General features: G+C 51.4%; 2 protein-coding genes across 2 annotated transcripts; both read right to left on the bottom strand.

Annotated features, from left to right (window-relative positions):
- Positions 1–139: 139 nt before the first annotated feature.
- On the bottom strand, positions 140–9,878 carry VTN00DRAFT_5323 (uncharacterized protein; the record flags this gene model as incomplete). The annotated part of the gene is made up of 6 exons (XM_069431842.1): positions 140–829; positions 887–1,280; positions 1,332–1,650; positions 1,720–3,543; positions 3,636–9,463; positions 9,535–9,878. 6 exons carry the CDS (start codon positions 9,876–9,878, stop codon positions 140–142), a joined length of 9,399 nt encoding a protein of 3,132 aa, XP_069287760.1.
- A 1,211-nt stretch (positions 9,879–11,089) lies between these two features.
- On the bottom strand, positions 11,090–11,818 carry VTN00DRAFT_5324 (uncharacterized protein; the record flags this gene model as incomplete). The annotated part of the gene is made up of 2 exons (XM_069431843.1): positions 11,090–11,227; positions 11,312–11,818. The coding sequence occupies 2 exons, from the start codon at positions 11,816–11,818 to the stop codon at positions 11,090–11,092; spliced, it is 645 nt and encodes a 214-aa protein (XP_069287761.1).
- Positions 11,819–12,658: the final 840 nt, after the last annotated feature.

Raw genomic sequence — 12,658 nt, forward strand, 5'->3', positions numbered from 1 at the left:
AACCAGTGCAGAAAATATTGCTATTTTTGGGTGGGGGTTCGTCCAAAAAACCTCCCACAGAACTCAATTCCCCTTGCAGATCATCCGCCCAGCATATACAAAATCTAAAGAGTCAGTCCCATGAATAAATTGTAAGCCCTCAGAGTCCACCATTATCATGGCCATTTGGCATTTCACCATTGTACATGTCCTCCCCACGGATATCGTCGAACTCGGGTTCGCTGGCTATGCTCCCTTCATTTTCAGAGTCACTCATGGCGTGGCCATTTGCGTTATGATGCAGCCATGTTGACACTTTATTGCTCCCCTTACCCAGACTGTCGTAACCACCTTGTCGGGTCGTAAAAAACGGATGATGCTGCCAGAGCCGCAGACCGTGACAGACGTAGCCCATGGGAGTGTGCTCAAAATCCTGTCCTTTCCGGGTGACGGTGAACCACTCCTCAAGGAAACTCGTCAGGTTTTTTGCTGGCAATGTCGTCCCTCCCAGTTGATCCTTCGCCTCACTGACACCAGCATGGTCTCGGTCAAGATACTTCAAAATTTGGCCATACTCGTCGAACTCGAAATACAGGCGCCCCGCCAGAATGCCCAATTCAAGTATGAGCGATTTGGATGGCTTCGTCTTTCCCCGGACACTTGGCAGGCAGTAGAATGCCAACTTGTTAAAATGTAGCATTCGTTTTGTGACTGGGGCGGCATAGACGAGGAGATGCGCTCCTGGCTGTTCAAGGTCCCGAATGACGGGAGCAAGCTCGTCTGCCTCTTCCGGGATAATGACGATCGCCGTCTGATTTTTTGGGCTCCAGAGAACCCAATGCACTGGGCGCTGCATCTAGGTAGTTAGCTCATTCCAAGAGTGTAGAGAGGAAGGACCCCCACTCACGAGAAAGTCGTCATGCCAGATGCTACCTCCTCTGAGGATGGTCCTGGTATACTCTTCCGAAACGTAAAGATTAGAGCCTTTAACAGGACCAATTTGATGTTTCCGGCCCAGTGTCGTTTGCTGCAGGGCTGAGAAGGCTGGCTTGTATCCGCTTGATCCAAGTAGCGGCTTGCCTGTCTTCGCAAAATGCAGGATAGCCGGATGCAGTCCAGGAAAGGTAAGCGCTTTGAAGTGCACCGGACGTTGTACCTGTCGCACCTCCTCGACCTGGGAAGCAACCTCACGCTCCTGCTCAACCTCTTCAAAGGCTGAACCACGAAGATCTGTGTCGTTCGTATTCTTCAGGGATTCGGCATGCTCCTTTAGTGCCTCCCAGAAATCGCGTAACGCTCCACTGCCGTCAAATTCGGTGATTCCATATTGATTTTCTGACGTTGGTGCATACAGTTGGTCGAGCGTCTGTCTCTCCGACTGCATTAATGTGGCCAGGTATGCGGCTCGATGCTGCGAGTCCGTGAGGAAGTTCGTGTATCTGGATCCGGCGTGCTTCCGACGGCAGAAGTCGAATCCCTGGGCTAGGTATAAATGTCGCATTTGGTCATTGTTACGACATGTTTGCTCGAAAAGCCAGCCGACAACATCCGAGGAATCGATCTTTTCTTCGGGGGCTTTTTGACGATGATCCAGGAGACTTTGATGAACTTCAGGCTGTGCGACAAAAACCACAGACTGTGTCGTCCTCAGGAGTCGTAATCTCATGGCAGCTATATGTAGTTGGTTAGATCAAGTCTGACGGAAAGGTTATGTACAATGAGGGTTAGAACAGAGAGTACCTTGAACGGTGTGATCTTTCGTCTGGCCGAGACTTAGGGTCAACGCCCCCCGCGCGTTCTCTGGAAATTTTAGGTCAGTGCCACGGGTGTGAGCCTCGTCGAGGTATACAAGACAATCTTCTAGGTTTTCGACGAATGGAGACGCGAGTAACGGTACATCCTTTCCGTTGCGATATAGCACCCAGGCTTTATTGTTTTCATCGAAGTAGACTGCTGCCGGTGCCTCATGAGCCACTTCCAGCCACTGTCGGACAAGGCCTTTGTTATCCAGCTCCAGAATATGCGCACCGGCGTCGATTAGGAGGCGTATGTCCATGTCTCGTAGCCTACAGAGGAATTCAACCTCCGAAAGTCGTCTTCCATCTGGATGGGCGGCGACCATATATGACCTATTCCGCGGTTGTAACAAGTACGTGAGAACTTCTGCATTGGTATGAGATAAACCAGGAAGATCCCGTTGTCGAATCGTGAGGGGGAGCATCCGACGGTTGTCGTTCGTCCCGCTGAACCCGGTGGTTAGCTGGCGCCGAGGACTAGACTCCTGGGCAGCATCCCCAGAAGAGTTTTCTCGACTAGGTGTAAACAAAGGGATATCCCATCCGGACGCTTGCAGCTTTTGGCAAAATTGCTTGGCATGGACGGGGAAGACGAAGTGGTTCAAGAAGTCATTAATCACGATTACCACAAAGCGCAAGTGGTGCCAGATTTCCTTGATTTGTCCCTCATCCTCAATATTGATCACGTTCCAATGCCGCAGATGCTCCGGAAGAGTGGCCGAGTGATGCGTCCAACGATCGTACTCGCCAGCCGGGTCGTCTGCGCGCAGGAGATGCTGGAGGGTCTGGCGCAGCTGTGGGATTGTAAGCCCGTTATAATAGAACGACAGACAGGTGAAAAGGATCGCCACATCAGGATGACCCCACTCTGCCTGATCCGACGGAACCCCTTTGGCATGGAAGGGAACCGCAATTGGATCGCGTTGCGGATGCAGGCCATACTGCACATTCCATCTTTTCTTGAGACAGAGAAGGAGAATGCCATGGACCAGCAACCCGCGGAGCAAGAAGAGATTCTTCGTGGCCACTAAATGTCCGTCAAAAGCTCCCAAAGCACGTTTAGTAACCACAGTATCTGCTTGGGCATGGGAAAGAAAAGTCCTTATTGCGTTTTGGTCGTCCTTTGGGACTGGAGGGAGTATTGAAGTTCGGCCAGCACAAATGTCGTTCACAAGGCGTTGGTGCAAAGCGTTCTCAGCGTCTGGTCTCAGGAAGTGAATGAACGGAAATCCTCCAGAAGGACGCTGTACGACCTCCAGGCTGCGCGGAAATTCCTTAACAAGCCCATCCAAGTGCGATTCGATCAAGCTTAGCAGGACCTGCGGCACTTTCCAACGGTGTGGGTGTCCGTCTAAGGCTAACTGCGCGCCACTCGGGTAGATCAGTTGAGTCTTGGTAGCCAAGGTAAAGTCTGATTCATCGAGCATATCCCGAGCGACACTATTGATCCAGGCTTGCGTTTTGATCATGGCTCTTGCGCTCTTTAAACGAGTCTCCGATAGACTTTGAAGCCCGCTGAGCATGAAGGACAATACATGCTCGGGAAGCGTGAGAAGGATACCTGATCGTTCTAGGATAGTCTCATGGAGTGCCCTGTAGATTTCTACAGTGCTAGGGGCGGTAGACGACTTGCGCGAAAATGGGATGTGTCGGATCTCTCTGCCCACCAGTCCTCCTATCCTAGATTGCAGGGTCTGGGCCGTCTGCAGGAGCAATGCTTTGGGTACTATCACACGCGCAAGGTTCTTTTGGTTGGCAAGCGCGCATGCTACCATGGGCATAATCACAGACGTTTTCCCTCCAAGACGTGTTAGCATTCGGACGATGAAAAATGGTCCCTATCTTTACCATGTTACTTACCTTGGCCCATATTCATCTGAAGAACTGAATTCGAACCCGATGGTGGCGAGATGGTGGCACGAGCGACATCCACCTGGTCATCGCGGATATAGATATTGGCGTCAATCTCGAGAAGGATCCAGTCGGGATAGTCTTGCACTTTCCAATTACCATGGCCGGGATTTTGCAACTCTTCCTGGAGCCGACGGGAATCTTGTTTCCTCTGCGCATCAAAAACACGCATGAGATACTGGAGCTGCGTGATAGACTCGGCATACTTTATTATGGCTTCCTTCATCTGTGCACCGAAACGGCGCCTGGCGGTTGTTCGCAGCTGCTCAAGTAAGGTGACTGTTGTGATGCAAGGCCACAGGTTGCCGATGCGCAACCAGAAGTGCTGAGATTCACCGGCGATGAAAGCATCGGTGATGGCTTGAAATCGGTCCATTACGACTTTCTGAGCTCCAGCGATCCTCCCTTCGAGATCACTTAGAGGCAACCACTGAGACAATTTTTCCATATCATGGCGCTTTTCGAGCGCAGTTACGCTGTCCATCAAGTCTTCTCCATACTGTCTCCGAAGCAGGTCCTGGGACCGTGTCATTGGATTAACAATATATTTAAGTTCCTGTATCTCGGAGGCACAAGTCGACCGGACAGATAGCTTCTTCATCTTCTGACTTTGAATCGTGGTATCGACGAAAGATGTTTGACTTCTGGAGGCCAGGCTGGGTCCATTCTTCTGTAGCAAGTCGTCAGGTAGCGAAACGGCATCTCTTTTCTGGTTCGGGACAGGCCAATATGACCAATTAGTTTGGGCCATCACCGGAGATATAAAGTTAGACTTTGTTGTATGGTGGGCCAGGATGCGCTGGACCTCTGCAAGGTGCCGAGAGAACTCCCAGTTGCGAAAAAGGCGTATCCATGCCGGTCGGATGCTATCTAGCGCTTCCTCAATATCTACTCTCGTTCCAGAGAAATCACCAACAGTGGGCTCCGAGCACGGCCACTGTTCCAGAAGGTTAGCAGCCAGGGCCCGACATTCCAGCTCGCAGCGTGCCTCGTATTCCTTAGTTTCCTGATCAGCGGTATTCCAACGCTGACGGACGCTTGGTATATCTGAGGCGTACGGTCTACAGCAAGGTCGTATCAAGTCCGTCAGGATCTCAATGGTGGGCTCCTGGTTATATTGGAAATTGTCGTAGGAAGGATGAGGAGGGAGATCCAAGGTTTGCAAATCACAGAGAGAAGAAAAAGCAGCCGCACTTCTCAGCAGTCCCATGCTGACCTTGTCGGTGGTAAACGCAATCGCACCCAGCTTGAAGATGAGACCATCGCGATCTTCTTTGCCAGTGCGTCTGCAGAGGTTCACGATTGCGCCCCATTCGAGGCTTATGTTTGTCGCGAGAAGATCACTAAGGATCGGTTTGGAGAACGTTTGGCCGTAACCTTTAATGAACGGCTCCTTCTGAAGTAGCTGGATCAGCCCGTGAGTGGTGTGGATTGACGACGGCTGTAGACGCAGCAGATGAACGACTTCGGAGACGCGGTCGGTGGCTGCGCTTCTCTTTACGCGATCTCGCGCCTCGTACACCTGATCCTCATTGTCTATCCATTCGCACGGAAACGAATCTGGCCGTTCATATCGACGACGACGAGTATAACTTCGTTTGCGGAGGTGAGGCTCATCATCCAGATCCAATTCCGGCAGCCGTATGTCAGAGGTAGCAGAAAATACAGCGAGCTTTTGGAGTTCTCCCAAGATCGTCTCGACGACGGTGCGGAAATGATCATGTTGAATAGTCACGGTGAGCTCTGGATTCCATGAAACGATCTGTTGGCGGCGCAGACCTTTCGGATAATATTGACGCTTCGGTGTGAGCCGAGCCACGTTGACAAGTGGCTGCAACTGATGAGGAGAAGAAAACGTCCAGGGCTGACTGGACCCAGACGCAAAACAAGCCAGCGCCTCCTCAGTACCGGAACGACCAGTGAGAGGGTCAGGGAGGACAAAGGATGTAAAGGCATGCAGTTGTGCCTTCGTATACATCAGAAGAGGCTCGGTGGCACAGTGCAGCCGCCCGAGAACCTTGTCAATGTGGTATCGCCCGTAGCGTCCGTCGTTCATGACACGAACAGCTACATGGGGGCCATGTCGATGATACTTCAGCGGGCCGATGGGAACGATGACGCTCCGCTGAAGATGATTCCTGGCATCTCGCAGCACGATCTTACTCTCCAATCCATACCACGTTCCGGCGTCCTGGTCAGGATCGATCTCGGAACGGAGCTGTTTAGATTGTAAGAGACCCTTCCGGTTGACTCGGAACTCAAGGTCCATTCTCTTGAGTTCCACCGTCAGATTGTTCTGAGATGGCTGGTACACAGTCAATCGCTCGGCATCCTCAAAATATCGGAAAATGCCGGCGATGCGGCGGAAGAGCGCACTATGAGGGTCGACCAGGAACACCTGGCGGCGCCACGCCCTGCGAGTACGAACATCGAGGAACCAATTACCTAAGCGGTTGTGCTTCCATATCTTGGGCCTTTTCCTGAATTCCAGCTGCCCCGTGTTGAGATTCAGCCAATGGACACAGTCATGAATCAGGGGGCTTGGGAGATCACTCTCCTCGCCAGTTCCGAAGATGGATCGATCCACGTACTCAAGCAGACATCCTTGAATGCGAGCCTGAATCACCGGCCGCCCGTTCCGGAGGCCCAGATGGATCTGGTGTCCACCCCATCGACTGGCCAGCATATAAGTCATGCCTGGCAGGGGGGAAGGGAAGGTGAGCAAATGCTGATGCTCAAAAAGTTCGGTAACTATCTCAGACTCTCGAAGTCCTTGGGGCAACCTGCCCAGAGGTTTATTGTTGATCAACAAGTGACCTTCCAGGACATGGTAATGGACCACTTGTGAAGCCGTCATGTCTGTGGCCTCAACAGTAGAGACCACCCACCATTCCGAAAACCGCCAACTGCCATATGTCCTCACGCAGCCCTCAGCCTCAGGCCAGGAATGATGAATGGCCGATTCCAAGCTGTGCAAGTGAGCTTGAACAGAGCTCCGCAAAACGTTTCGCATGTGGAATGTCATTTTCAGATCACGGATCAGCAAGCTGCGGTCCAGCGGAGGAAGGGACGCCGGATCGGTATTCAGACTTTCCTGAAGAGCGATTGAAGCTTCAACAAAGCACTGGACCTCTTCAGGAGCCCAGATACTACAATAGTCGGCATGCACTGAAAAGGTCCGTTTGCATAGCAGTGCGGCTAGGAAGCTGTACCTCGACAGTCGTACAGTGGCCTCAGCATCCACTGAATTATGCAGTTCTTCCCGCAATTCATGGATCCACCGCAGAGTGGTCTGTCGCACTTGCAGCAAAAGTGTCAGGGCATTGTCAGCAGATTCTCCAGCTCCAAGATCGCAGAGGCGCAGGATTAGTGTCAGTAACATTTCCATGCAGTAGGACTCTCGCCAGTTGCTGGAAATGATCTCGAGATGCTGTTGAACTTGCCTGATTAATTGGGTGCAAAAGGCCACATCCCTAAAGACACCGTGTATCATTCGCAGAGTGTCCTCGCCCTGCATCGGTCCAGCCTGGACAGCAAGATAATTATACAGATACATGGTAGCCTCTAAGCTGAAGTTGACATTGGACGAACCAAGTTCACGCAACATGGATATCCAGCGACAATTTTTCCCAGAAAGAAGGCTTTGGTACGCCGTGAATTCATGGACTGTCAACTGAGGCGGGCACTTGGTCTGACTGGCGACAATTTCGTATGAGGACGGCCCACTGCTCTCCGCAGCAAATTTGGAGCAGTCTTGGACTCTCAAGAGATTCAGGACTGACTGGTCAAGTCCCAAATAGTGACCAAAAGTTAACGGTTTGGGCAGATCTTTCGACCAGCGTTTACCTTGAATATCGTAATAGGCAAAGTCCAATGCCATTGGAAGAAGCACATCGGAAGCTGAGACCGGCAGACGAAATCCTTTGTAATGGCTGACAAGAAAGGACTTTTTCGTCGACGCTAGGCTAATCCTGTCAGGGTGACCCTGGTTAAATCTCTTCAGAGGCTCATAATCGCGTAATAACATGGTTGGAGGGGTCGCCCTGGACTGCAGGTCGCTCTTGGGAAGTCCAAAAGTGCAAAGGATCCTCCATGTAGCATCCCGGTAAGCGGCCAACGATGCTGGTATAGCCAATTCAAATAAAACTGCCTTCTTTTGGACGTCAGCCGACGGCAGGTAGTCCTCGTATACATTGATGTGAAGACGCCGTCGTTGCCGCCTCCAGTAACAGTGCGTACAGCCACGAATGTCCAGCGTCCCATCCGCTTTGCGTTTACAGGAGCACACCGAACTCGAAATTTGCCGAGATAACGTCTCGTATCTCTCACTTTCTCTTATAAGCTCTCTCTCTTTAGCTTTGCGAGCTGTTGATGACGCACTCTCAATGGCTTCCTTCAGTACCTGCAGGGGTGCAGAGTGGCGGGAATCCTGAAAAAAACGGACAGCAATGCAATCTTTCCCCGGGTCAGCGAAAATAGTCAAGGAAGGAAACAGACATTGTGTGCAACGGCGACAGAGATACTCTTGGGCTTCCTGCAGACGTTCCATATCGCGGAGCCGCGGTAGCTGTAGAACATCTAGCGCTTCTGGAGGACAGCCGGGATGGTAGTCCTGCAGCAGAGGGAAGCTTTCGATAGCAGATTTGTCCATTGCGACCCATAGTTCGAACAGGTTCAGCAGCGTGAGACTTTTTTCCACCGTGTTGCATTCATATGTATCCGACACCGTCTCCAAATAGGTTTCAATAACACTTGCTAGCCGCGAGCAAGCACTCCCTGAAAGCTCAGACTGCGTGACCCGAATCGTGTCATGAAAGCTCGCTTCTGTCTCCGCAAGGCGAAAGTAGCGTCGAGCAAACATCTGCATGGGTGCGAGAGCGGCTTTGTTGGTAGCATCACCGGCCGGAGGGTAGGAGATTCGGAAGGGTTTGATTTTGTAGCCTTTGGAAAGGTGCAAAACCTGCTGGAGGTACGGTGCACTATTCGCCAGAGTGAGGCGGAGATCGCCATCGCTTGCGCGCAATGGAAGAGTTGGGACCTGCTTCTGCATAGTTCGCTTGAAAAACTTCCAGCCCCTATCCATCTGCTCTGTTGCCATGTGTATTGCTTCTCTGCATATAGGCCCAACGATGCCAAACAAAATGGCATAGGTGTCACGACTCTCCACGGAAGCAACGCTTCTTTCGGCTTCAAGCTTCGCCAGACGACGGCATAATTTGGCCCGAAGGAAATGACAGGATTCTATGTTCAATACACCCAGGCAATCTTGCAAAAGACGAGAATGAAGGATGCACTGGAGAAATTTGTAATATACACGACCCTCTTCGGGACCGCGAAGGAAGCAGAGAAGCCGCTGCGCGCTTACGCGGAGGACCAGCCAGAAGGCGCTTCGTCTCCACGGTTGCTCAGAGTGTTCCCAGCAGACATCGTCTCTTATTCTTTTGCGTAAAATAGCCGGACGATCACGGGTGCCGTACGCTTCCAGAAGTGTCATTAACATCTGGGTGATGAGCGCAGGATCGGCTGTATCCCGACACTCCGCGACATCCACGCCTGCCTTTCTGGTATGTGCTGCAAATCTCTTGATGGGCTCAATGGTTGCCTGCTCCAAGAACGCCGACAGGTTCTCCAGGAATGCTGGCTGCAGGAACTGCGAAAGTGGAACCGACACGGAAACGCCGGGGAATTCACATAGCAAAGCATTCGGGGATGACAAGACGCTTCCGGCAGTTGGCGATGCCTCAAAGCCTTCGACAATAACACTCTCTATTTCATTACTGCACCCTTTGCGGTTAGATATCGCCATGCTTTTATATAAACAATATCTCGGTTGATTTTGAGGACAAACCGCAATTCTCTTCGGATTAGGAGTCCGGCGTTCTGCTCCGCCACATGAATGATAACGCCCTCTCCTCGTTGGATGTTTGAAAGACTCTCAGCGAGCACTCTGCTGCCATCACGAATGGCACGGCAGAGCTCAAGTGACCGCCGAAGAGAGCTCCAGCCTCCATCAGATGCTTTTTCCTCTGTGCGGCTTGTACCGATGTGGATGTCATCCACTGCTTTAAGAATACGCGTGATGAGAGCCATCTCAACATCTTCCATCTCCTCGTCCACCCGACCGGGAAGACGAGGGGGGAGTGCAATATGGTTGAAGACTGCTTGCAGCAAAGGCTCCTCTCTTTGCGCCATGACTGTCACTGGTCGTTCTAGAAGAGATAAAAGCCTGCATCTAAATTTCACGAGCAGATGGGAACATGCAAGGACTTGGATCGATCTTCAGAAAATAGGTATGAGCTGATGTTTTAACACAGTAGAAAATATCAGTGTCGGGGAATTCCTAGTGCGGGTAGGAAGGGATCAAAAAGAAAGAACGAAACAAAGAAAAAGAAAAGCGTGAATAAAGCGTGAATTTGACCTCAATGTGGGGAAATCCCTTTACTCATGCTACCTGCGACATTTCCCACAGGAAGATAATAATTTCCGCTGTTGATTCATGAGAAATTCGCGTCTTTTGTGTTGGTTCATCTGCTGCATCAAGGCAGGTAAGTGCAAGGATGAGCTGTATATACCCGTTTTGGGTGATATATCAGATTCCCCCTCTGGTTCTGGGTCACCATGTCCAAGGCTCCGCTATCGTCCCTCTCTCAAGCCTTATTCGTGCGGCTCCGGCGGATGGGTCAAGCGCCTTCAGATCCATTGAATGGTGAAGTGGCGACGTGTCACCAAGCAAACGACGTTGCTGCAAGCCCAAACGAATCAACCTCAACAGTGCAGTTTTCCCATGGCTGGGAGGCTGCCTTCCGGTTGCCTGGGAGCGTGGTGTGAAGGCTCTGGTACTTGATAGGCACGTCACCTGGAGCCCTGCATTCATCTATCAGTTGACTGGCATACAGCGATGATATTGATTCGACCTTCGCCATGGATTTGAACGTGACATTATTCGACTGGCAGGCTGGCACATTCGATCTACTGTGTACTGCGTACGTTGAAAAGTAGTAGGCCTAGACTGAGCCTCCCTCTAACTTTTCTCGTTAATGATCTGCTACCCCACCATGAACTCTTCTTTGCTCACCTCCGGATGTCACAGAGCGCCTCCAAGTTCAGTCTTCCCTCACTTCGTTTTCATTAGTGGAGGTCGAAGGCTTCGACATCAGAATGCATTTGAGACGTGCAATCATCGAGGCACTGACGAAGACGACATTTACGCTCGAGGGGATCCCTCATAACATACCCTAGAAGAGTCATCCGTGGAAAATACAGCCGTGATACGTAAGTACTGTACTACTGTACATACAGCACCAGTACAATGATCACAAGTAAAAAAGCAACGACAAGAAAAAAGTGCATATCAGATCAGACGACTAAAAACTGGTTCGGAATCCAGTTTAGCAGCATCTATTTTACTGGAGGAACTTGCTCGCCAGGCTCATCAGTCCACTTGGACCACCTGTGCCGTTGAGCCCGCTGCCCTGGCTCTTCAGGTACAGCTTCAGCGCCATCTCCGCGGCGGCGTTGATTGCGGATTGCTTGTCTCCGTCCTGTTGCAAGTCAGCTCTGTGTAGAGCAAATACGGTACATAGAAGATATGATAGATTAGGTAGGTAGGTAGAAAAGGTACTCACCACACTCCCACCTCCATGCTTCTCCTCCCACAACTTCCCCGCCTGGGCCATGGCCAGCCCGATCAGCTTATCCTTGGCCGATCCACCTCCCTGGCTCTGGTCCTCCCCCTCTGGAGAGGCAGTCAACAGCTTCAGCGCCTGCAGCGCGGCACCCATTCCGAGAGAATTCGCATCGTGCGAAGAACCACTCTCACTCTCACCACCACCGTACAGCGATTGATGAGCCCCGATGAACTTCTGATCGTCGAGGTCATTGTCGTTGTCGGAACCGGTGAACCGGCCCTTGTTCTGCTTCAGGAAGGAGATGGCTTCGGAGAAGAAGGATGATTTCTTCACATCGTCGTCATCGTCAGCGTGGTGCCGCGCCTGGGAGATGGCTCCGGAGAAGTCGTCGTTGTCGAAGTCGACACGGGGGTAGTGGTAGTAGTTGGAGGCGGAGGAGCCGCCGCCGCCGCCGTATTCGGCGGAGGGGACGTCGGAGCGGGAGTAGCCGTATTCTCCGGACATTGTATATGTATATATTCTGTTGGGGTGGCTGATGGATTGATCGATGGGATGAAGGAGAAAGAGAAGGATAAATAAGAGATTAAACAACTAGACCAGACGAAGGTTCAGACTGTTGAAACAGCACTCGTATCAGCTGGCAACACGCCACGCGTGCTCAGCCTCAAAAAGGAGGGTCTGTCATTTGTTGTCCCGTCGGCGGGGCTGCGGGGCAGATCTACCTAGATCGATAGTTTCAACTTTGGCGGGCGGCGCGGACGATCTCATTCTCAGGACGGTGAGCGGCATCATCATCATCATCTAACCTGGGTGGTGAGAGATGATGAAACTACAGCTTGTCAACTCGACGCGAAGATCAGGAGACGCTGTGGCACAGCCATGCGGGAATTACTGACCTGGGGGATGAAACGATGGAGCGCAGCCAGCCTAGGCAACCAATGGCTGTATGGCCGTGGGAGAGACATACTATCGTCTCCTTTACTTTCAGGAAATGGTCAATCAAAATCACTCAACTATATTAGGATCAAAAACGAATGCTCCGTTCTGGCAAAACACCAAGTTGCATGTAGAGAGAATGGAGGGTTAAATACGTTCCCCTAAAGCTAGATTGTATCGTACTGTTTGAGGAAGGAGCTTCTCCTGCTCGGTGCGGGGTATGCCTACCCACCTACCTTGGTAGGTAGGTAGGCACATACTGTACGTGCTATCTGCCATGCACTGCGCGGCACTGCACTTACTGTGCTGATTGCATACATTTTGCATGCGCATTGTTATTACTAGTACTACTACTATTATTATCGTTGTTACATAAGAAGTAAGCATACAGCAAAGAAATTTAGCACA

Source organism: Thermoascus crustaceus, assembly GCF_041956765.1.
Source record: "Thermoascus crustaceus strain CBS 181.67 unplaced genomic scaffold VTN00scaffold_3, whole genome shotgun sequence".
Classification (NCBI taxonomy): Eukaryota; Fungi; Ascomycota; class Eurotiomycetes; order Eurotiales; family Thermoascaceae; genus Thermoascus; species Thermoascus crustaceus.